General features: G+C 39.6%; 1 protein-coding gene and 1 pseudogene across 2 annotated transcripts in view; one reads left to right on the top strand and one right to left on the bottom strand.

Moving 5' to 3' along the window:
* Positions 1–373: 373 nt before the first annotated feature.
* Dtd1 (D-aminoacyl-tRNA deacylase 1) overlaps positions 374–26,155 on the bottom strand; it is a 195,097-nt gene continuing 169,315 nt past the window's right edge. Inside the window, exons 5-6 of one of the 2 annotated variants that reach the window (XM_046434860.2) lie at positions 12,475–12,649; positions 374–970 (exon numbers count right to left, since the gene is read on the bottom strand). In XM_046434860.2, the coding sequence (XP_046290816.1) occupies positions 12,497–12,649 (153 nt within the window). In that variant the 3' untranslated portion in view covers positions 374–970; positions 12,475–12,496. Of the gene's footprint in view, positions 971–10,708; positions 11,299–12,474; positions 12,650–26,155 lie in introns of those variants that run through there. The other variant, XM_046434867.2, reaches the window with a different exon arrangement.
* On the top strand, positions 6,316–6,829 carry LOC124086543 (small ubiquitin-related modifier 2-like; annotated as a pseudogene).

Genomic DNA, 26,155 nt, shown 5'->3' with positions numbered 1-26,155 from the left:
TTAGAAAAGGATTTCTGTATAACTCCACACAGGAGGCCTTTCTCCCCTCCCAAAGGTAGCTACCAATGCAGAAATCTCACTTGGCCTCAGTCAGAATGGTATGGCCATACTGAAGCTGGATTCCCTACCCATCTATACTCCACTGACCTGCCATCTCATTTTCAACTGCCTTTAAATCATCAATTACTGGATAGACTTTCACACTGGAATCAGAGGTCTGTGTGGGCAACTCAGAGAAGGTCTCTGGCAATAGGGTTTTTTAATAAAGAAGTGTGGATATACATGGAAAGGGGTCAGACACACTGAAATTCTACAGACACCTCATTAAGCAGAAGCAGCAGAATTTGTTTGATAATAAAGTGGTTTGTTGAGATTTAGGATTTTATTAATATTTATTTTTAGAAAAAAGAAAAAATTTACAAGATGCAAACATTTCACACAATACATTATCATTAATGGTTGTTCTTCTTATACCATAACATGGGCCCTGTCTTATGAACTAGTGTTGGAAAGAATGCAGATAGCATGGATGTGCTGGAGATCCATCATGGACAAGCAGAATACACCACAGTGGACTTGATGACCAATGATGTTGGGCCAGCCTGTTCCAAAAGCAAGCCAAGACATGGTGGAAACCAGTGAAGCCTTTCTGTGGGGGAGGCACGGCTGTGTGCCTCTGCATGCGTACTGCCTCCCATGAGCAGCACCCACTGCCTTCAGATCACAGCAACTATAGAAAACCTAGGGGTCTTTTGGGTGGTTGTTTTTCTTTTTTGTTGTTATTGTTGTTTGGGGTTTTGGAGGGGTTTTTCTGTTTTTGTTTTGTTTTGTTTTGTTTTTTGCAGTGTTATTTAGATTCCCAATTTCTTATGTATCTTCCTTTTCATGTCTCAGTCCCAAATTCTTAAAGCAGTGTAGGTACTTAGCATCTTGAATTTTTCAGGATCCAGATCTGCCCAATGGTAATGCGCTAAAAAGAACAAAAAGATTCATTACTAAGGAGGATTCCAAAATTCTCCTTCAATTCCAATTAACATAGGCACATTAGCATTAAAAAAGTACCTGAAGATATCCTTTCAAGCTCACCCAATGATACTAGCACGATGATGTTTCATCACACGGTGAAAAATCTGCCATGTTACTATATATAAACCCAAATCTGTTTTTTGAGCTCAAAAGATACCAAACCAAATATGTAAATACACTTTTGAATGGTATTTACATCAAAGAGAATTCACAAGGCAAATGAGGAAATATTTTGAAGTAAATGAAAATACAATATATAAAAATTTATGGTATACACTTAAGGCTAACACTTAGGGGGAAATTCATAGCATTCAGCACTTACATTAGAAAAGGAAAAAAAAACCTGTCAAATCTGAGTTTCCATCTTAAGAAACTGAGAGAATAAAGCAAAGTAAACCTAAAACAAGCAGAAGGAAGAGAATAAAGATAAAAAACAGAAACAGAAACCAATTTCAATTTGAAATTTTAAACAGAAAAATGAAAGCCAAAATAAATGAAAAGACCAATAAAATTGGTAAACCTCTTGCCTGACTTACCAAGAAATAAGAAGAAAACACAAATTATCAATATAAGGAATCAAAGAGGGAACAGTACAGATCTTATAGCAATTAAAAAAATTAAAAGGATATATCACAAACAGGTCCATGCTCATAAATTATATGACATAGATGTATGGGATAAATTCCATGAAGAATAGATACAAAAGCTTCATCTCCAAATCCTTTATAGGGAGGGAGGTAAAGGGATAGGAATAGGAAAAGACAGGAGCAAGAAATAAACTAAATGTTTGCTTTGGGGATAATTTTTAATACTACTCAAAGGATGGTTCTTTAATATAAAAATTCCAAGATTCTCATGTTTTCCTTTATAATCTGGAGGATACAATAAAAATCAGCTGATATTGCCAAGATCTGTGACAAAGGCATTTGCTATCTGAGAGTTATAATAAATCTCAAAACTTAACAGAGCAGTAGTTTCTATTCTCTCACATTTTAAGTTTAATTGGAAGGACTTCAGTAAAACCAAGAGATTCTATTAACAGCAGATACACTGAGGCATGTCACTGTGAATGTGCTTCCTGAGCACATTCTCAACAGGCCATGAGCAGATATCTCAATGGAGTTAAAAGCTTTCCATTCCTGTGCCCAGTTTGATATCCAGGCCCCAGTGCACTCACAAGAAAGGCTAACTGGAACCACAGCTAATCCACGCTTTTTAGTAATATCTGGAACCACAAAAGGGATCGACGGTTTCCCCAAGGCCTACCCTCATACTCCAAAATGCACCCAGTACAGTCCTGTATTCCTTCCTAAGAGATATCTGAAAGGCCACCAGCAGGTGGAGAACACAGAATGTCATTCCTTAGAACATTACTTCCAGTTTTTAGTCAAGGAAAACAACACATCTGCATACACACATTCGTGTGTGTATACCATTGCACACGCACGCACATGTGTCTGAAGCTTTGTAAAATTAGATAGAGTTAGAAAAAAATCTGCTCAGAAAAAAATGTTATAAAAGTATTATGTTAATCATGATTATCTTCAAATAACAAGATGGCAGATGATTTTGACATTTTTCTTTGAGTATTTTTGCATTTCTGAAATTGTATATGAATGAACATTAATTTTGTAATAAAAATGGCTTTCAAAAAATTTGTAAGATTGGAATTTTAGTTCCCTACTAAAGAAACAAAGAACTGGAAGTGATTCTGAGAGGTTTTGACCCAAGTATTCTCAAAGTTTTTAGGTAAACCATTCAGGCAGTGGGACTTTATAAACATCTACCTCAAAGGGCTTACAACTAAGTATGCCTTAGTTCAGCTCCTGTGCACTCTGATCAGCAGGGCTAATCATAGCATCAGCATTAGTATTGTGAGTAGTGAGCTCCCAAACTGCATGCAAAAGCCTGTGGCCAACAGCAGATGCAGTTCCAACTGAAAGTCAACCAAAATGCATAGACTGGTCAATAGATGTTGTGTTCTATTTTCAATCTCATTTATTTAAATATTCCTTCTTATTTTCTTGAACCTAACTGGATAAATTAGGAATCCGTTTGCCGGCCAACACCTAGGAGTAGCTGGAGATCATGAGGCTCACATCATTGTAAGCACAAATGACAAAGGTGGAAGGAAGCCATCTGTGAGGTACACTTGCCATATAAGAAGCGCTGCAGAAGTTCTGTTCAAGCTGATGAACACATGATTCTCTAGTAAAAGTGGGCCCCTGAGGCTTGAAATTCAGACACCTTGAATGAGGCAATAATGTGCCTCCTCCCTCTGAGAGCTGTTGAGAGGAGTGCGTGTGGGCCAGCTGAGCTACTTGAAGATTTGACCTGCAGGCTGTGGGCACCTAATGCAGTAGAAAGAAGTACATGACAACTTAGTACTGCAACTTCACAGCCTTATGGAAGAAGGTGGAGGAACCACAAGCTCCTTCCATCTATGTGCTTGGAGTGATTCTTTTTTACTGCCTTCAAATGTCAAGGACAGTGGGGAACCTCTTCAGTGAGTCCAGCCCAGGACTTGAAGCAAGGAATCCCTCAACAGCCTATTTAAACACTGAAACTCTCAAACATGTTGACTTCCAGCTGACCTGCTTCTGGCATCAGGCCATTCAAACAATCACAAGATGCAAGTGCTAGACTTAGGACATACACAACACCACAGACTTGCTCTGCAAATCACTACCAAAAAAACTGTTTTTATTATTTATTTCAGATCACTACTGGGAAATCTCATCATTTACCTAGAAGAGTAAGAATGTCCTATGAAAAAACATTAGCTGCTGAGAAGTCAATGCTATTAATAAAGGATTTACTCTGACCTGCTAACATTGTTAGAGATTCCAGTGAGGCCCTCCAATGAACTGTCAAAAGACACTTCCTTTGCTTGAGTTCTCATGATCCTGACTTGACCAATGAGAACACGGGATGAGTGATTTGATTTCCTAATTAATGGAAAGCTTGATGTGATGCAATAAAACAAGCACAGGAAAAAAATGTTTATGAAAGTGGAAGGAACAAACTCTGACAGCAGTTGGGTTTTATTTTTTGGCTTGACTTCTTCCTCCATTTATTTCTCATGTAGATTTGTATACAGTTAACCACATACACCTAACAGAACTTAAAGTGGTTCAATGATGGACTCAACAGCATAACTTGATCCCTCTAGGTCCAGTTGAACTTTCTGTGATGATAAAATTGTTCTGCATCAGTGCTGTCCAATATGGCAGCCACTAGCCATGTGTGGCTACTTGGCAATGAAATGTGTCTACTACAAATTTTATATTTTTTAAACCTTAGTTAACTTACTTTTAAATTCATGAAGTTAGTGGCTACTAAGTATTAGTACACTCTAAGTTACCTGTAAGCTTAGCTCTGTAACTCAGTAATAAATTCTCTAATCATGGCCAGCTACTTGCCAACTTGTTTTCTTTTTTTATTAGAGCTTTACATAGTAGTTGGGTTCATTCCAACAAAATCATACATGTATGGAATTCTATTTCAGTTCACAATGCCCCCCTTTTCCCTCCCATTCTCCCTCCTATTTCCAGTTCTCCTTCATTTACTCTCTAGACTTCCTTGTGTTCATCCATTTATTTATATTTCATTGGCTCTTCTTATTTATACATAAAGGTGAAATTCCCTGTGGTATATTTTTATACATACATAACGTGATTTTTTAAGAATTCATTCTGCATTGCCTCCTTCCCATCCTTCCTCTCTCCCTCTCGTTCTCCTACTACACTACTGATCTTCCCTTTATATTTAAGATATCTTATTTTTCCTTCCTCCTTTCCTTTATTTTACTCTAGCTTCCACATATGAGAAAGAACATTCAATCTTTGAGTGTCTATGTCTTTGCCAACTTATTTTCAAATAACTAAGGTAACTGAGGTAGAAACATGGCCAAGAAGAAAATCCAACCCCACTGCTAGTAAAGTGTCATAATTGCATACTCTGTGTCAATGAGGAATCAGATCATTCTCATATATAATAAAAAGATAACATGATATTCAAGATTTTGAAAGAGGAACTTCCTCCAGGTAAGAAGGTAACAGAAGTATTATTTAAAATTTCCAAATAACATACATTAATAGATTCAAGAAGCTGAGCAAACCCAAAGGTATCATCAGAATGAAATGGAGATATGACACCAATGTTGGAATTTTCAGACAGGGAATTTAAAATGATTATGATTAATAGTTAAGGGCTCTGATGGGGAAAGTAAACAATATGTAAGAACAGATGGGTAATGTAAGCAGAGAAACAGAAACTCTAAGAAAGAATCAAAAGAAAATAATAGAAATAAAAAACATTCTAACAGTAATAAAGAATGTCTTTAATTGGCTCATCAATAAACCAGATACAGCTGAAGGAAGAATCAGTGGGCTTAAAGATAGATCAATACAAACGTCCCAAACCAAAATGCAAAGAGGAAAGAAAGAGTGGGGAGGGAGGGAGAGAGGAAGGGAACAGACTATCCAATAACAATATCCAATAATTGTAAGGCAATTGTAAAAAGTGTAACATATACATAATTAGCATACACAAGCGGAACAATTAACAAAGACGTATTTGAAATAATGACAGCCAAGAACTTTCCAAAGTTAATAAGGGACACCAAGTCACAAATCCAGGGAGCTCAGAACACCAAACAAGAACCACAACCAGACATATCATATTTAAACTGCAGAAAATCAAAGAGAAATTTGTAAAATAAGCCAGGGGCAGAGGGATAGGGTGGGGAAAATCCACATTACAGAGGAACAAAGATGAAAGCTACAGAGCAGTTGCCATAAGAAACTGTGCAAACAAGAAGAGAATGGTGCAAGAAAGCAATCTAGCCGGGCATAGTGGAGCAAGCCTGTACTCCCAGCAATTTGGGAATTGAGGCAGGATTACAAGTTCAAGATCAGCCTCAGCAACTTAGATCCCATCTCAAAATAAAATAAAAAGGGCTGGGGTGGGGGCTCAGTGGTAAAGGGCCCCAGGGTTCAATCCCCAGTACTAAACACACACACACACACACACACACACACGCAGGAGGAAGAAGAGAAAAAGAAAGCAATCCCATTCAAAATAGTTACAAATAAATAAACAAACAAAATACCTAGGAATAAATTTAACCAAGGAAGTGAATGATCTCTATAAAGAAAATTACAAAGCACTGATGAAAGAATCTGATCTGATCATAACATATTCTATACATGTGTTGAAAATGACACACTGTATCCACAGATATGCACAATTATCATGGTCAATTAAAAATAAAAACACACATCCACCGCTGCCGCCTCCTTCTTCTGCCGCTCCTGGAGCTGCTTGTGTGCTCGTTCGGTGCGGACCTGGTACCTCTTTTGTGAAGTGGCAGCTGAGGAGATTCCGGGGCTCGCCATGGCCGAGGAAAAGCCCAAGAAAGGAGTCAAGACTGAGAACAACGATCATATTAACTTGAAGGTGGCGGGGCAGGATGGTTCTGTGGTGCAATTTAAGATTAAAACTAATGAAAGCATATTGTGAATGACAGGGTTTGTCGATGAGGCAGATCAGATTCCAATTTGACCGGCAGCCAATTAATGAAACAGACACACCTGCACAGTTGGAAATGGAGGATAAAGATACAATTGATGTGTTCCAGCAGCAGACAGGAGGTGTCTACTAAAAAGGGAACCTGCTACTTTACTCCAGAACTCTGTTCTTACAGGCCAAGAATACATTCTCAATTAGAAAACTGCAATTTGGTTCCACCACATCCTGACTACTACAGTAGAGTTTTCTTTATTCTTTCACTTTCCCCTTCACCTTTATTGTACATAAAGTAACTGGTATATGTGCACAAGCATATTGCATTTTTTTTTTAAACTAAATGGCCAATGATATGTTTTGATTGACATCAAATGGAGATGGGATGGGGAAAAATATTGGTTCTGTGAAAATATCCCCTTTCTCCATTAGTGGCATGCTCATTCAGTTCTTATCTTTATATTCCAGTAAGTTATTTTGCTCTCACTGTTTTAACAAAAAACAAAACAACAACAACAAAAAACCTGAACAACATAAAAATCCTTGCATACCTTGTTCGATTGGAGAATTTTAATGTTTTTCATTTATCATTTATCATTGTAAAACCAAGGACAATTTTGTACGTAGCTGTTACATGTAGGGCAATCTGTCTTTAAGTAGGGGTAAATTACTCTTAAAAAAAGATTCCTAGATAGTTTTCCCTTCAAGTCAAGTGTCTTGTTGTTTAAATAAACTTCTTGTTTAAAAAAATAAAAATAAAAATACATTTAAGATTAAATAAAATAGAAAAAAAAGAAAAGTGGAACAAAATATTTAAATATTATAAAAAAAAAGTATAGCATTTGATACCAGCAAAATTATCCTTCAAAAGTGAAAAAAAAACCAAAGATTCCCTCAAATATGTGCTGCAAGAAATATGAAGAGAAATATTTTTAAATAGGCAGAAGGAACATGATATAGATCAGAAACTTGGATTCTTGTAATGAAAGCAAATTAAATCTTTTCTTTTTATTAATCTTACTTTATCTTTAAAATAACCATTCATAATAGTAATAGTAGCAATGTACTGAGTGATTAGAGAGTGTGGAAAGTGAAATTAGTAACAGTAATGTCACAAGGATAGGAGGGAGAAACTAGGAGAATGGCAGTGTCATAAAGTTCCTATTCTACAGGTAATGTGGTACAGTCTTATTTGAAGGTGGACTTAGATTAGTTAAAAATGTATATTGTAAAGTTGAGACAACCACTAAAAAAAAAAAACTGTTTTAAGTTTAAAAAATGAAACCATCATTTTGGAGGCTCAGCTAGTTTTACACCATGAAATATCCACACCTGAGCTTGGGGAAGAGTTATGAATGTTGACACAGGGAAGTGAAGAGAAGGTTGAGGAATGAAAGAGATCCTACCATACACAGGGGAAAACAGTGAGAAGTGATCAAGTGCCCTTTTAACAGAGCACGCAAACACACACACTCAAGTACTCTAGCTCATTAGGAAGAAATGTGCTCAGCCAGGACACATCTTATAATTCAGACAAAGGTCAAGTTGAAAAAGCAAACAGATGGCAGCTTCCAAAACACATTCTCTGTTTGGTTTTGAGTGTGTTGACATTTGAGGACAGAAATGTGGGGTGCTGGTCTCACACCCTAATTACAGCAGCTAAATAAATACTCAAATGTACAATAAATAAATAAATGCTCAAATGAGGTGACACTTGAACCTGCAATCAAAAGCAAAAGCCACATTTTTTCAGTGAGTTTTCCCTAGTGCATTAGTATTGGTCAGAAAGGGGGAAATAATTGAGTTGCAGCCTCACAGAGAACCTCAAATCCTCCCAGCAAGGTGAGGAGCCTGAAGGAATGAGAATACAAAACCAGAAGTTAATTTTAGCAGTTTTATGTCCACTTGATAAAATAAGAAGGAACGTCTGCAATGTGATAGAAATGTTGACATCCTGGTAATGTCCTTTGAACCATGAAGGTTTTGGATTCATTTTCAAAGAAAAAATATGCCCAAGATCATGCAGTTTCTCATCACATTTTCTTTGGCCTTTTCTTTGCCTCTCATGCCTTGCAAACTCAAAGCTGCCCCCATTAGGGCCTGTGAGGCTCCCTAGGGCTCTTTCTGTTTTTAAAGAAAAGCAAATGAAAACTGCTGCTCCCTTCAGGAGAGGGGCTCCTGTATTCTGTGAAGCAAAACAAATGCCAAGGTCACCTCCTATCTGTCGTTACTTATTTCAGCTTTCATGGGTATCTGAATATTGTGGGGTGATTTTGTGGTACATTGATATGATAAGTTTCATCAAAAGGGGCAACAAAAAAACATGAACAAGAAAAAACTACAAATATATGAGTGGAAAACCAGCTCTCATTTAATGTTTTCAAACCCAGGAAATCTTTAAGGTTCAAAACCAGCCCTCTTTAAGGTCTTCAAGCCCAGGAAAGCAGCTAAACTCTAAAAGGTGGAAACATCCTAGCTCCTCCCTGGTCCTTGGCTGACTCCCAAAGGAGCTGGTGCACAGTCTCAGAAGGACTTCTCCACACCCTGCATCCATCCATGCTCAGACCTGGGCACTAGTCACTAGACTGTCACTGCTGCTTCTGATTTGAATAACTACAAGTGGATGACCAAGTTAAATTGTCAATAAATGAATAGCTTCCCTTGTGGGCTTACTCCAAAACCTAGACAATATCATATAAGTTAGTGCAAAAATGTGATCTGTGATTTCATAGGCTGAGCAAACCTTGCTCACTATCCTCTGAGTAGCAGTCAGGGAAATCCTGAGCACATGGAAGTTTCCTCTTGCCTTGGTGTCAACAGTGCTCTGGGTCCTCAGAGGTCACTGTGGTCAGGTGACTGGTATGGATCAGTGCCTGGACCTGGCGCCATCACCAAGGGAGAAAGGCCATTCAAGGTTGTTTTTCAATTGCCCAGGAGGCCTCTCTGGTGACCTCTACTCTCACTAGCACTACAACCCCTGCAAGTTCCATCCAGGAGGCCAGGTGGAGGTCATGGCTGAGACCCAGAGAGTGTCTATTAGTGCTATGAAGAGCTGAGGCCATAAGCCTCTAGCCTTCTGGTAAAGCTGCTCCTCTACATCTGGGCAAGCTCCCCTTCCTCATTCTACCCAGGACCTGTGGCCATCCCAACAGGTCCAATGTATATCTCCTCTGCACCCCTCACAGGGCAGGGGAACCCCTCTGTGTGCCTTCTGCACTACACGAAATGACCAATGCTGTGAAGCATTATCACAGGCCTCTGGATGCCTAACCATGTCTGGTTGCCTCTTCTACTCAAACACGTGAGTGTGGTCTCTGGTTTCTGCTCCATATGTCCCTCTGCTCCTTCCCACTGACCTCCCCACAACTTAAGGACTATTTTTTACTTTCTTTCTGCTGGAAGGGGCTTCCCCTATATCATCCCTCCTCTCCCCCAGCCTACCCACATTCTATAATGATGTAATGGCTGTAAGAAACTTGACTTACAAGGAAGAGGAAGGAACAAGTCATCACCTACTCTTTTCCAAGTACTTTCCTTAGGGTTTACTTCCTCTGCTGCTGAGCTCCCTTTCTGACCAGTTCTTTTTGAATGCTTGACAACAGTCCCATTTATCCTAGGTTCTATGTGCCCCAATCTGCACCACTCAGGGAAGAAAACAAATAACAAGCCTTTTTAAAGTTTCACTGACTTTAGAGAAGAAGTAGATACTTGCAAATTCATGAGAATTTTCCCCTTCCAAGATGGGGATTCCAGCAAATGTTAAAAAGCAAAGCCAACTCTCACCTATGTTTTTCTCTCTGAGGACATGTCCTTCTTGATGTTCTGGGACACATACACCTACTATCCCTTCCTCTGCCCACATAGCCCTCAGATTATTTCCCTCCCCCTCACATAAATAGCAAAATTACCCCCAGGTTGTCCAGTGGCCACAGGATATTAATGATCAAGAATTATTCTGAGTCCAAAGCTAATGAAACTTAAAGCAAATGGGAGCTTTCAAATTGTTCTGTTTTGCACAGATTTAAAAAGTAATAGAACTCAATACCCCAAATAGATAAAAAAGGATTTTCAAAGTATTGATCAGATATAGTTAAAGCAAAAATCAAGACACTACATTTATTAAATATATTAGCATGTTAATAATATAATCCAGAAAGGAATCAGCTAGGCAGCATTAGAATTTTTCAAATTGTTTTGAAAATACAAAGCTCCAAGGCACACTTTGAGTACATGCGTATGTATACACAAGTTTGTGTGTGCATGTGTATATTTAGTTTGATAAACTGGGTTTGGAGATGAGTGCTTATATTTTTATCCAATTTCCACATATTGAGTTCATCATGGGCATCTGAAAATTCAGTTTGTTGTAAACGTGTTGCTGAGGTTCCAATTCACTGGGAAAAGGGTTATTTACAGTTTTCAACAAAACCCAAGAAAGAAGACACAGTGCCATGCCTGAGTGGGGTCAAGAGAGTGGAAAAGCAGGAAGGATGGGCAGCAGCCCTCAGCCCAAGGAGTGAAAACTGAAGGGGAAGGTCCAGTCTGGCTTCTGCTTCTGAACCAGGTTAGGTACTCACTCTTATAACTTGGCCTAAAGAATGTTGGTCTCTGCATCCTTCATTCAAGAGACAGGTGTAGGTGGATCATGTCTCTCCCACATGCTCCCCTGTGGCCAGGGAAGCTTGAGAGGATGCTGTACAGAATATCCCCAAGGCCCATGTATTAAAGCTTGGTCCTTAGAGTGCTCTGTTGGGAGACAGTAGAACTTTTAAGAGATAGGGCCTAGTGAGAGATCTTTAGGTTACTGAGGGCAAGCTCTTGAAGGGAATTATGGGACCCCAGCCTCTTCCCCTTCCTCTTCCTGCAGTGAAACAAGTGGTTCTGCTCCACAACATTCTCCAACCTTGCCACAGGTCCAAAAGTAATGTTGATAATCTGTCATGAACTGAAACCTTCAAAAATGTAAACATTTTCTCTTTACAAATTGATTACTTCAAATATTTTGTTTTAGTGACAGAAAACTAATACATTTTTCTCTTCTCTTGGCTTAGGCAACTCTTCCCTGCTCTTTGCCCTTCATCTCTCTAATTCTACGTGTCCTTCAAGGTCTGGTTCCAGAGCCCTCTCCACCTCATACCACAGTCACATCGCCACCACAAGGCACAATGCTGTGGTGTAATGATTTCTATTCTTCTCCCTGAATTTGTGAACTCCATATGGATAGCCCCTGGGTCCCTCATATCTATATCTCTAGTGTTTGGTATAGTGTCTGGCAAATAAGAAGCTCTGCTAATACATTTGCTAAGGGAAGGAACTGAAGCAGAAGGCCATCAGATTTCTGGATCACATTTCAGAGGCCTTGTGATCTTCAGGCAGGGAGACAGCTTAATGCTACTGTGAACCCCAATACAGATCTGGGCATGGAAATGATGAAGAATAAAGGGTGGTTGCAGGAATAGTAAATTGCCAGTGCTATGCAGGACAAAGTGATTGATGTCAGAACAAAAAGGAAACCATGAGAGCAGACTGCTGCTAAGAACAGTGGCCTCCACAGGCCACTTGCTCCTCTGCACTAGGAGCAAGACTGGTAGTGGTGGTAGGATGGCGGGAGCATGCACACAGCTGCTGTCTGGATCAGATACCTGCAGGTGCTCTCCACACACTCAGGGTAGCAGCAATTGTGGCCAACACTGGCAACGGAGGAAGGAGGAGCACATTCCTGTCCCCTGGGGCCTGTGGGTGTCCTGCCCTCCAGCCTCTCAATGAATACAACACGACTTTACTTGCCAGCATCTGTCTTCCAGGATGGAAGCATGTTCAAGGAGGCTAGGACACATGTCCTCAGCAGCCATTTCATCCTCTATTCATTACTGCTGCCCCAAATTTGTGAGGGCAAAGCTATGCAGGCAGATAAACACCTACCTAAGTTCTCTGCCTCCAGGGGCTATGGTTCCCGCTCAGAGGACACATCACCCTCTGCCCCACTGCTGGCGCTGCGGTCTTCTTTTCGGGGGGCATTTCGCTCTTTGCTTGATTCAGAAGGGCCCTTGGCTCTGGTCTTTTCTTTCCTCTGCTGCTGTTTCTCAAGCTTTGACAGCTGATTAAAAAAAGAAAAAGAAGAAAGAATAGTTTACAAATGAGAATGCATTCCTAGATATCCAAGGCAGCAGTTACTTCCAGGTGGAAAGCATTGAGAAAACTTTTGTCTGATACCTGGCACACCACAGTGGTTCAGATGCCAACATAGACAAAATATGATCAGACGGGTCCCTGAATCATTAACACAGATGAGCCACAGGTGTAATCCTCCTCAGACCTTTTCCCCATCCATGATTCAACTTGGCATGTAGGATTTGGGGATGGCAATAGCCTCCCTCCCCAGACTCAGAAGAGCTCTGTAAGTGACAAAGTCCTGTCACTGCTTTCTTCAAGAATAAGCTCTGTATTCTTACCAAGTTGTCTTCCTGCTTACTGTTTTCTAAAGAGTATTCAAAACACTCCACTAGTTGCTAAAGAGAACAGAAAAGTCTATGACATAAAGTACATTAAGCACACTGAACATCATCTCAGTTACTAGTTTGTTTTGTGAGGCTGAAGCCTGACTCACCCAGCTGGAGGGATCCTAGCAGGCCTGTGGTAGCTGCATGCAGACTGCTGGCCACAGAGCCTCCCCAGCTTCTTACTGGCCAGCTGGGGGCATGCTTCTGATGTCTAACCCAGTGGAACCTGGGCCTGTTTCTTCTCTGGATTTCTACCCAATGGGTTCAAATAAACCACAGACTAGACAGCGGAAAGAAACTTAGATCATCTCACACTCTGAGCAAGGCTACTCCAGAAAGCCCCACTGAGAAGCTTGTTTGAGAAGACCGGCCAAGTTTTGGTCCATGGGATTTTCTTAGACCAAAAAAGGCATCTGTAACAAAGCCTGAGAGGCAATAACACCCAGTTCCATCTGCCTTCCAGACCAAGTTTGCAAACATTTTCTTGATCACAAAAAAAGAAGGAAACTTAAGGAGGGGCTGAGGACCCTCCTTACTGGTCCCTGTCCTACATCCAAAGATATTAAAAAGAGTCATTTTACACAATTTTCCAAATCATTTCTTCTATATGGACAGACTTTGAGTTAAACCTTAGAGAGATGAACAGCTGATAGTTTTCAATTTGATCCAGAAAACCAATTCTCTTAATGATTGGTTTACGTAAGTATTACCTTTCCCAACCCCACTGGCCTGCAAAGATGCAGTAAATAGCCAAGCTGCTTAATGTGTTAATCAATTAGATTTTGCAATAAAGACATCCCTTCACCTTTGATCTGGCAACTCTCCTCCCAGGTAACCACCCTGGATAAATTTCCCCTCCTGTGCACATCAAAGCTCATAAGAATGTGCACTGTAGGTTGCCTGTATTGGCTAAAACCTAGAAACATCCCAAATGCCCATCAACATGAGGACAGATAAATACAATGTGGTATAGTCACATAAAGCAATACTGTAGAGTATCAAAGTACTCCAATGTATCAAAATAGATGTCTTCAAAACCATACTGTTTAAAAACAAATTAAATTTCAGAAAGTTATTTTCTGTGGGATTCCATTTACACAAAACACTACACATTGCTAACGAGCTGATGCAAATGCAATGTGGACTGGGAGAATGCCAACTGCACTGCACTAGTTAACTTGGAAGGGTAGAAAGGGATGTGGTGGCATGGATATACAGATTGCAACTCTGTCAAATTTTACTTCTGTGTGAACAAAACCAGATCTAGAGCTGGGCTCCTCACTAGGACCAGTCCTTGAGCTATTTACACAGGACACCTGGACCACTGATGCGAAGATGCTCACGTAGGATGGAACTCAACACATGCCTTCCTTTGTGGACAAAGTCTGCCTGTGGCAAGTATCACTTTCTAAACTGTGAGCTTAGTGGTGTGGCTGACTTCACTACGGCACAAGCTCTTTCTCATCACAGTCTGGTTAAAAATACTTTATGTACTAGTCCTGTACACAAAAATGATTGCAGCATGATGACAAAAAAATGTATACTTTTTAAATTTGGGAACTGGCTCTACAGAGTTCCTTGCTGTATTTTTCTCTGACGTATTACTTTGCCAAAGACAAATGTTTTTCTCTGTACTACTCTACCAGAGATTAGGAATAAATTTCCTCAACTAAGAATGCTGTTTATTACTCTCCTTGTGTTGAAATTTGTTCTTTTATGAAATGATGAGGATGGTTGGGGTTCCCTCTGTTTTGTTCTCATTCTTGCAAAATAACCTGGATTGCCCAGTGTGAATATACCTAACACTACAGAATTGTAACCTAAAAGAAGGTTTAAAATGGCAAATTTTATGTGGATTTTATTGTGATATTTTTTTAAAAATTAACAATTTTGGAAAATAGAAGTTAACATTCCATGCTAAACTCAAGTTCTTCCCCCCCCCCCCCCCCGTATTCCTGGTTTACGAAATCTAAAAATCTGAGAGTCAGTGTTCCGCAGTGAACTAATAAACGGCATTTTGCTTCCAGCAGTTTATGTTAGTGGCTATAAATTTATATCTGCACATATTACGTGTGTATATTACTCTCTCTCTCTCTCTCTCACACACACACACACACACACACACACACACACACACACACAAAATATCATGAATATGTTCCAAGTGAGATGCTGGGAAAGTATAATTTTTGTCTTAAAAAGTAAGATTCCTGCTTGGTTTTGCTTCTCCTCTTTTGAGATAAAATATAAAATATGTAAATATCACAGGTGACAAAAGTAAATGAAATCTCCCCTGCTGCTAAAACTCAATCTCAAGCTGGGCCTGCCTGTGATTTGCTTGCTATTCATTTCCTGCTCCTTGATGCTCTTGACATCAGATCCTGAGAGGATGGTGAAGTATAGTCCCAGTGAACACGGGTTCCCCAGAGGCTTTTCAACTCCAAGCAGCACTATCAAATGCAAGCTCTGACCTAGAGGCCTGCCGTCACCATAACACACAACACAGAAATGCGGGTTTGAACTTCTACCTTGATCCTGTCCCCTCCCACCATGAACCAAGCTTTTAAATCACATGTGATAATTCTTTAAGAAACAGACACAGCCTGCATCTCTGCCAACGAAGTAATGGTGATTCTCTTACATTATTTGTCTTAAAACCACCCAGCCCCATATGGTTCCAGGCCACCAAGTAAAGTTCCTTGTGAGAACACTGTGAACCAAACTAATAAATTTAAGCCTTTTCTCAGAAAACTGAGAATCCGATGCAGCCAGAAGATAGAATTTAAGTCACAAGACAATAGCTGGATTTTTTTTTTTTTAAGGAAACAAATGAGGAAGAAAGAAAGAGAGGAAGAAAAGAAATTGGGCTCATACAGAATGTCTATAGCTTTCAAATTTACAGGAGATGCAAAGAGAATATAAAACACTACAGTTCTGAGAACACATGATTTGTGAACACTGAGATAGAGTACTTTGGGGGTTTTATCTGCTACTTTTGGTCTATTGATGAGAGTTACTCGCATTGCAATAGAAACCCTATTCAAACTACTGGCTTTATTGTATCAGAAAGTCAACCTTCCAAAGGCAACACAGACACCAGTGTATGTCCTATGATCAGCCTGCACCTCTCATGGTGGAGCAAGGGAAAGTGCAGGTCGAAGAAAGAAGGAAGGGAATATCCAGATCCACCCCCACCTCCCAAGAAAACAAGGCACTTTGTAATTATGATGTTCAAGCTCTAATTGCATAATGCAAGAATAAACTAGTTGAACATGCATGTTATAATGCTCTACCCTCAGAGCCTGAAAACTTAGATGCCTCAGGCAGGTAGCAAAATAAATACAGTATTTACAAATAAGGCCATACTACATGGCGGACTATGAGGCTACAGTGGAGAGGATATGTCCCAATTAAGGGCATTCACATTTTCTTTTTAGACATTATCTGGACAAATATAAAATTAATGGGGTAGATATGGGTCACCTGCTAGGGACTCTACTTTGCACTTCTATTATGTGATTTTAGTTGCTGCTAACATCCAATGTTTGATCATCGACATTCCATGGAGAAGCACAGTCAGGTGCACCACCTTCCCAACCCCTCTCTCCTTCCCTGCTTGCATGATCAGCCTCCTACTTCAGAGTTAGTAATATCCAACCTTCCTGTCACATGGTGTATAACACAAATCATAGCCAACAGGACCTGAGAGAGTTGTAGTACGGCGTCAGAGAAAGGCACTCTCCCTGATACATACAGGTGCATGGAGACTCTGCCTGCCTTCCTATCAAGCAAGGATCAGGAGCTTTGGAATAGTAAAGCTCTCAACATGAGGAGGGGCACCCAGGGGACACTGAAACCTCTGGGGATCCCTAGCAGAGCCAAAATGAGTACAGTATTTACAAATAAGGCCATAGTGCATGGCCTAGATGAATCAGCTTTCCTGGTAAAAGAAGCAATCACATTCTTTAAGCCACACTCATACAGGTTTGTGGCACTTGTAGACAAAAGCAGAACCTCACATCACATGCCCACTGAACTAAATGAAAAGATGGTGTTCTGCAGGGTTCTAGCTTAAGGGTTTTGCAGCATGTGAGTGACTGAGATGTACCAAACCCAAGGCATCTAGACCTCAAACCCCATATTCTTTCCAGGGAACCAGGTGATCTCTCTCCTTTAATCTATTAATTTCATTTAACAGATAGTTATTGGGCATCATTCACATGCCAGGGACACAGCAGAGAACCAAGCAGAGCCCCTGCCTTCCTAGGGCTGACTTACCACCAGAAAAATACTTGGCAATCTCCACTTACTATAAGCCAGGCCCTGTTCTATGTACTTGAAGGATACAGTTACAATCCCCATCTTAGTGGAAGAACCTGAGGTTGCCGGAAACCGCTACCATTCTTCCTGGGACACATACCATGGTGCCAGGCACACCCTGGCAAAGGCATAGGCAGTACAGAGCATCTGATCAGAAAATGACATGCAGACTGAAGACTAGAAAGGCCACACAGGAAGAGGCTAAAGAACAAGAGGTCCAGGTGAGGGTGGGGCTGGCCAGGAAAGAAGGAGTAAAGGAGAGGTGAGTTAGAGCAAGGAGGTACCATAGGCAGTAACTGAAGTGCCCACTGCAGGCAGGTGCTGGCGCAGGGGAACAAGTCCCCCCATTCACCAAGACAACCACAGGTTCATGATTTGCACAGTGCAGCACGTACAAAACACTGGGTAAACGAGTGAGGGGATGAATGAACAGGCTGATTTTGTTTGGAAGAGCAAATCAGGTGCAAGTCTCAGAGGGAAGGGTGGCTTGGCCTTTTGCTTATCAGCAGAGTGATTAAATAGCTATTTACTTGTGCATAGAAGGAACTGTGGGACCCACCCAGCAGTGGGTATGCAGGTCAGAACTGACAGGTGAGGAACTTGATTTTGGAGTTGGTATATTTGTCTCTTAGGTGGACAGCAGTCACTGGAAAGAGGAAAGCAGAAACTTGGGCAGGACTTTGATGCCCCTGCCTCTGTCTACATTTCTATAAATGACAGGCCCAGGACACAGTAAGGATAAAGTATGGTTGCAATTTGTCTGAGATGTGCAAGGCACCAAATAAACAGGAAATTGTTATTATCTGCCCCTGTATTTCAATTACAATATCACCCCAGAAGCATCTTTAAAGACTGATCCCTTCACACTGAGGGGTGATCCAATGTGACAATAACAGAAAATTTGAATAAGTAATTCCAGGCTTCTGTGGATGCTAATAAGCCACAAGAAACAGCTCAATAAATAAATCAGAGAGCTCAGCCCTTCTCATATGGCCAGACTCTGGGTTTCCAAGATTCCATTCGTTTCAGAAGATCTGAGAAGGCTTGAACCCTGCAACCAAGTTAACAGCAATCCAGACTGGAAGGATTCAAATGGACCCAGCAGAAAGAACCTAGTTCTGCTACATCTACTAGAAGAAAAAGTAGGCCCCAATCCTCATCATATCAGCTTAGGAATCAAATTCATCAAGACTCCTAAAGTGCAAGAAGTAAAATCAAGAATCATTAAATGGGATGGAATCAAACTAAAAAGCTTCTTCACAGCAAAGGAAACAATCAGGAATGAAAAGAGAGAGCCTACAGAATGGGAGAAAATCTTTGCCACTTGCACCTCAGAGCATTAATCTCCAGGATATATTAAGAATTCAAAAAACTTGACACCAAAAAACAAATAACCCAATCAATAAACAGTCTAAGGAACTGAACAGGCACTTCACAGAAGAAGAAATATGACCAGTCTACAAATATATGAAAAAAAATGCTTATCATCACTAGCAATTAGAGAAATGCAAATTAAAACTACACAAAGATTTTGTTTCACTCCAGTCAGAATGACAATTATCAAGAATACTAGCAACAATAAATATTGTCAAGGATGTGGGGGAAAAGGTACACTTGTATATTGCTGGTGGGACTATAATTTGGTGCAACCACTCTGAAAAGTAGTATAGCGATTCCTCAGAAAATTTGGAATGGAACCATCATTTGACTCAGTCATCCCACGCCTTGGCATATACCCAAAGGACTTAAAATCAGCAAACGATAGTGAAACAGTCACATCAATGTTTACAGCACATCAATTCACAATATCTAAGCTATGGAACCAACCTAAGTGCCCTTCAACAGATGAATGGATAAAGAAAATGTGGTACATATGCACAATAGAATATTACTGAGCCATAAAGAAGAATGAAATTATGGCATTTGTCAGTAAATTCATGGAACTGGAGACCATCATGTCAAGTGAAATAAGCCAATCCCCAAAAAACAAAAGCCGAATGTTTTCTCTGATATGCAGATGCTGACTTGCAATAAGCTGACTCACAATGTAACTCCAAATCATGTACAACCACAAAAATGTGAGGTTATACTCCATGTATGTATGTCAAAATACATTCTACTGTCATATATAACTATAAAGAACAAATAAAAAAATAATTTTTCAAATGCAGAAAAAAAGGCTATCCCACCATTCCACCTGCCTCTCTGAGGACACCCCAACCTACCACGCCACGAAGCACTACAGTCAGCTTTGAAGGTGTTCTAGAAATCTGATGTCTTTGTTAATTAGTTCAAAATAAAACAAGGAGGTAGCAATCCCTGATGGAAGGATACTCTTAAGAATGATAGGGTGATAATGTCTTAAACTTGCTTCCAACAAGATTTGGGGGAATGACAGGGGAGGAAATTACAGTTTCTCATAGACTTCCTATAGTGCATTTTTGTGATAAGTTCCAGAAAAAAATCAACTTAGATCTTGTCTTTCTCTTAGTTGATCCTACAACTTACCAAAAAAGGACCAATGCATATAACTTGAAATTTTAATTTCAACTCTCTAAAAATGCAATCCTAAAAGCCAATTCTTCCCCATCAGGATTCCAAGAAATCAAGAACAGATATTTTTATTCCCAGATTGTTTTTGAGTGCAATGAAGTCAGTGAAGAGAGAGCCTGCCCAAGGCCACTCGGAAGCCGTGGCCAGGTGGGGAAGAACGCCAGGTATCAGGACAAGCCTCCAGTCGACCTGGCTCCTTTTGGAGCAAATCTTCACCTGCATAGGGGTTCCTGAGGGCTGCCAAGGTCCAGGGCAGCAAACCCCATTTCCATTTTTGCTAGGGTGATGCCAGTACAGTCCTCTCTTTGAGTTATTTTAATGCTAGTTACTTTCTGCCAGACTGCTCTGTCCTGCATATGAGCAAAATCTAATTAAAAAGTGAAGAAAATAACAAAAGAAAAACTCAAGCCCCATGAAGTCAGTTACAATGATTTTTATAGACCATAATATAGATGGAAAAGTTCTGTTCCAACCAACCCCTTGCAGAGATTCCAAGAAAGTCTTATGGTGCAAGTCATAAAGACCAAATGTCTCCTCTAGAGTTACTTTAAAAATACCTGAAGGTATTATTACTCTGAGGGTACTAGTCCACACCTGTGGTGCTGCTGATGTCAGGAGCAACAGCTGGGCCATCAGGATGCTGCAAGAAAGGACATGCCCAACCAGTCCCCCTTAGAAGTAAGCACATGAGTTAAAGCCATAAGGACAAAATGCCCCAAATCAATTAACCTGGTAGCTTATTTCAACAACATTAGAAATCTCTCTCCACAATGCTTACTGTCCTTCTTAAATGTCCATCAACTCCCACCAGTTAAGCCATTTAAAAAAAAAAAAGCAACTGGAATTTATACTTGGACAATTTGTTTTGCCAATCTGCAGCTTGATATTATTTTATATATATATAAAATAAAACTATCATGACTTCATCAATTCATTTGAACTACAATATGTGCTCATTCTCTAACCCTAGAGATAAACATAGCAAGCCATCATTAAGTATGTGTGCTATTGAATAATCAATGATTTTAAGGCAATATATAACTAAAGTATGCTATAGAATAAAGAAAAGTTAATAAAGAACCTTCTTGGGTGTAGGCTGAATTACAGGACTTCAATACATCTCGATTTACTGTTAGACCATGGAAACTTCTGGAAGGCAAATTTCCATCACTATCATGCAGATGAAAGAGTCCAATTACACAGCAACTGGAGGAGCTGCCTTTTGTAATGAGCCAAGACATCTTCAGGAATAGATTATTTTGGAAATGACCGAAACCTGCACACAACCTCTGAGAGAGGATACATCCACCAGGTAAGTCTAATGATGTGTCAGCTTCATCTAGACTCATTTCTGCCTTCAGAATTGGGATATTGCTTGAGCTATGGGAAACCCCTGGGTCCATAATCTTTTCCCCCTGTTTCTTTCTACTACCTGCCAGGTGATAGAAAGTGGGAAAGGAAAAGAGAAGGCAAATTCCAATCAGTAAAAGATTAGTAAAAATCACGGAAGACAGAAGTCTCAATCTACTATGGCATTTTAACAGATCTGCAGAAACTTACCTCCACAAGTTATCTCTAGTTGATTAAGCCAATTTTTAAAAAAGCAATTGAAATTTATACTTGGACAATTTGTTTTATCAAACTGCAGCTTGATATAATTTTATATTATATGATAATTCGGAAAGCTTTTCTAAAAAATGTCTTTGTGTAATGGAAAACCTGACAGAACATTCAAAAAAGGATGTTTCCATACACATCACAGAAACTTCCATTATGTCAATTGTCGTGTTGTATTATTTTTAAATCAACTGGCTGCTTAATAAAAACATTACGAAGCAAAGTGCACACATGGTACCTAATTTTCATACATTATTAACTCTGCTTGAGGTTTTTGTGGGAATTAAAAAAAAAAAAACGTCTAGCAAATAGGCATCTGTCCCCATCTGAAATCCTGCAAGCTAATTTTATTTTCTAATTCCCCATTGTTTACAAAAACCCTCTCAGGCATGCAAAAATAAGAAGAGGGGGCAATTTGGTTGCCTTTCTATTATTCTTACTTGGCTAAATCTCCTTTGGTTTAATCCTTGAGTGTACAGGCATTCACTGGAATGACTTCAGTCTTTCGGGCCCCAGTGCTTACTTGTTTCAGGCCACAGTGGGATGTGGGAGAGGCTGGGGTTGGCCCACGGGTGTTTCTCTATTGGTGCAAATGCCATCAAGTTCTCTGAGTTAGTGACCTGCAGTGCTCACTGTCAGAGTCCCTGTATCCTCCAGCCCAAAAGTCACCTGCTGCTTCCATGAACAACTCTACAAGACTTCAACCACCTACTTGGAGCACCTACCCGTCTGCATAAGGCACCATCTGGCCATAGGAGGGTGCAAGGCCTTAGCACAGTGCAGGCCAGAAGCAGCAGGAAACTAATGGCTCTAGAAGGGCCAGTTCTGAGATATATCTTGCATTGTTCTCCAGAGGACACCCAGGGATCACTCATGTACCCTTTTAAGCTTTCTCCTCCCTGGCTCCCTTCCTACCTCTCACCATGCTTCTGGGAAGACTTCCTAAATGTAAACTACCTGTATTTAAATCCTTTCACTTTCAAGGGGAAGAGAACAAATGCTTTGAAATAAACCACATCTTACTATAATAATTAATTATGCATAACTCGTTTGTTATTTGGCCCTCTGTCAACCAAAATCCTTTTTGCATCTGGACACTGGATGGACACAGTGGATACTCAGGATTATTGCTCTCCCTTACAAAGCAGTGAAAAATGCTATTACCTGAAGGGACTACTGTGCAAGTTTGACTATAATCTTGTGACACTTATTATATATGCTTAATTCTTTGAAAACTGGTAATCCACTTATATGGTAAACTATATATTCGAGTAGCCAGGAGTTTTTATCATGTTGCACTTCATTTCCTAACACCACTGGGAACAAGGCATTGACTGTATTTCTCAAACTTCTATATGGAAGCTGCCCTCTCTTCACCACACCTGTGGCCTTGGTTCTTCCTTCAATAGGGACTAATCATAAAGTTGCGAGACTATTGGAAGAGAAGTAACCATTTCCCCTCCACTTATAGAGAAGCAATGGCTATGGCTTAGGAGCAACCAAGAGTCACATCCTTCCTCGGCCTCCCCTCTCTAAGCCTGTGTGCATTTCCCATTTTTTAGCCCATAGACTATTTGAAGGAAAAAGTAATAAACTATTTAGTCAACATCTACTTTAGACTTTAGTCAGCATCGATAACACTGTTGGCATATGTCTGGCTAATAATCACGAACTATAGCAAAGTTTAAGGAGAAACTTGAACAATTTCAGTTTTGGTATTCCAATGCATAATTGGTAACAGAAAACTGTTCACGAGCATTTTAAACTAATAGTGCTCTTTAAATGATTCAAAATGTTTCTTCAATTTGCAAGTCTTAAGAAAAAGTTAGGGGGAGGTTTTCTTTCCCTTATTTAGTCTATATGTTGTACAAATGCCAAGAAAGCAGATTTGGAACAATGAAGAATTACTGTACAAGATGACTATTAAAACAGAAAAGAGGAAGACATGGGATACAGAAAAGCAATGGACATGACCTGGTAGAGAAGTTGAAACCAGGTGCAGGCAAATTGGGTACTCAGCAGTCAGAAGAGTGACCCGTCCACACAGGATCTGGCAAGGGATCCAGAGGATGGTCTCCCCTGGGGAGGGGTGCTACATAGAGAAGGCCTGAGAACCAGAGGTCTAGAAGGAGGAGGAGTAACACAGTACTTTTAGTCAGATTGCAAAAAGAACAAAAAGACGAGTAAATATATCCAGAGAAGAAAAGGCTAAACAGCAGAAACAAAAACCACAGGGTACAACTTGGCTTTGTGGTGGCTAACAATTAAAGTCACAATAATATAAATACTGTTTACTGTTTCAATGGAAAATGATGGGAGTAAACAGTGCCAGGCCCTCATCTATAGCAGTGCGAAAAAATGTCAAAATTTAATAAGTTAAAAAAATAGTTTATTTAGAAATAGAGACAAAGTGTTCAGAGAAGTAGCTTGAAATATGTTAAAGGTGGTTGCTTGTAGGGAAGAGGACAAGAACAAGGAAGAATAAGAAGAGGTTATTTTTCATTATACTTACAGGTATAATATGACTTTAAATTATGTATATAATTACTTTAATAAGCAATTTAAAATTTATTTAAGAAAGAAAATGTATACAATGGATGCAGTTAATAGATCCAGTACTAAAAAAAACAAAATTAATAATTGAGAAATATCATATGCAATTCTTTCAATACTCAGAGGAAAAGGCACTAAATGAAAAGAGCAGAAACTTGGAAATTCAACATAAGAAATCTGGTCATCTCTAGGACAGGAATTATAAAAAGAGGGAGAGCAGATGCAGAAAAGGCAATAAACAATGATCTTCCATGGGCTAATGAGAGGCTCAAGTATATGCTGAAAAAAACAACTGGGCTATATTTAAGAAAAGAGATCTGCACCAAGGGCATCTCCCTTTCTCTTCCAGGCCACTAAATGCCAGTAAGAGTTAGGATTCAATAAAACACTGACCAGCTATGTGTTAAATTAATGACTGTAGGGCAGGAAGGTGAATGGGAAGAAAGATGGACCAAAACAAACTAACCACTGGGACAATATCTACAGAGTCTGAGGGCAAAAGATGGTGAGCCAAACACTCTGTGTCAACCAAGACACTCCTAAGCAGGCAAGTATTCAGAAAGTATCATGCCCATTCTATCCATAAAAACAAATGAATAAAAGAACCTCAGCCTCTTAAGAATAAGAAAGGAAATTATGTTAAGTAACATAACAAGCAAAATGAGTTATACAAATTCTAAACTAATTCTTAAATGAGAAAATATAAAATGTAAATGAGAAATAGCCAAACTTATCTGGATCTGAAATCCAGATTTGCAAGCAATTTTTAAAATGTGAAGAAATGCAAATGCCTAGAAAGCTTATGGGGGTAAAAAGAGTTCAGATTCACCAGCAATTAAATTGATGCAAACAGAAACAGTGACTTATGATTTATGATTCTTCAAATTGATAAGAATTAAAAAATTACAACACAAGATCTGAAGTCAGCTGACAGCCACACACTGCACACCACAGAGCTTGTCTCTGAAACAATCTTGCAAACACAATTGCCCAGCTCCTCCCACTCAACCCAACACCCCATCGCTGAAAGCAGGCGCCTCCATCTTGAGTCACCTTCATCACCATCTTCAGTGGAGGCAACTCCCAGTTTGGACCTCCAGCCGGCCATGGTGTATACTGTTTATAGTGGGATCTGTTAACATTGTCCTTCACCTCAAAGGAGAGTTCTTGGAACCCTACAGGGGCACTATAAGCCTATAGGGTAAAAATGGTAAGCCTCAGATCCACAGAGCTAGAAGGGAAGACACACAAACAATATGAAAAGACAAGGGAAGAAAGTGCCCAAACAAATCAAGATACCACATTATTAGAATCCATGGCCAGCACAGCAGAGAAATTACAGAGAAGGAGTTCAGGATGCACATAATTAAAATGTTCTGAGAATTAAAGGATGATATAAGAGAGCAAATACAGACAGCAAAAGATCATTTTGACAAATACAGGAAGCAAAAAATTACTTCAACAGGGAGATAGAGGTTCTAAAAAATAAACCAAACAGAAATCTTGAAATGAAAGAAACAATACACTAAATTAAAAGTACAACTGAAAACATCACCAACAGATTACACCACTTGGAAGACATGACCTCAGACAATAAAGAAAAAATATATAATCTTTAAAAGAATATAGAACATACAGTGAAAATGTTAAGAAACCATGATCAGAACATTCAAGAAATATGGGATAGCATAAAAAGACCAAATTTAAGAGAAATTGGGATATAGGAAGGAATAGAATTCCAAACCAAAGGAATGAGCAATCTATTCAATGAAATAATATCAGAAAATTTTCTAAACATGAAGAATGAATTGGAAAACCAAATTCAAGAGGATAACAGGATGCCAAATGTACAAAATCACAGCAGATCCACACCAAGGCACATTATAATGAAAATGCCTAACATACAGAATAAGGAGAGACTATTAAAAGCCATGAGACAAAGGAATCAGATTACATATAGGGGAAAACCAATTAGAATATGTGCAGATTTTTCAATCCAGACCCTGAAAGCTAGAACATCCTGGAACAACATATATCAAGCTCTGAAAGAAAATGGATGC

This window comes from Marmota monax, unplaced genomic scaffold, assembly GCF_021218885.2.
Source record: "Marmota monax isolate L192 unplaced genomic scaffold, Marmota_monax_Labrador192_F-V1.1 WCK01_AAM20220418_F8-fsc00005, whole genome shotgun sequence".
NCBI classification, from domain to species: domain Eukaryota; kingdom Metazoa; phylum Chordata; class Mammalia; order Rodentia; family Sciuridae; genus Marmota; species Marmota monax.
Note: the sequence above shows the minus strand (reverse complement) of the source record. Positions and strands in the feature narration are given on the sequence as shown.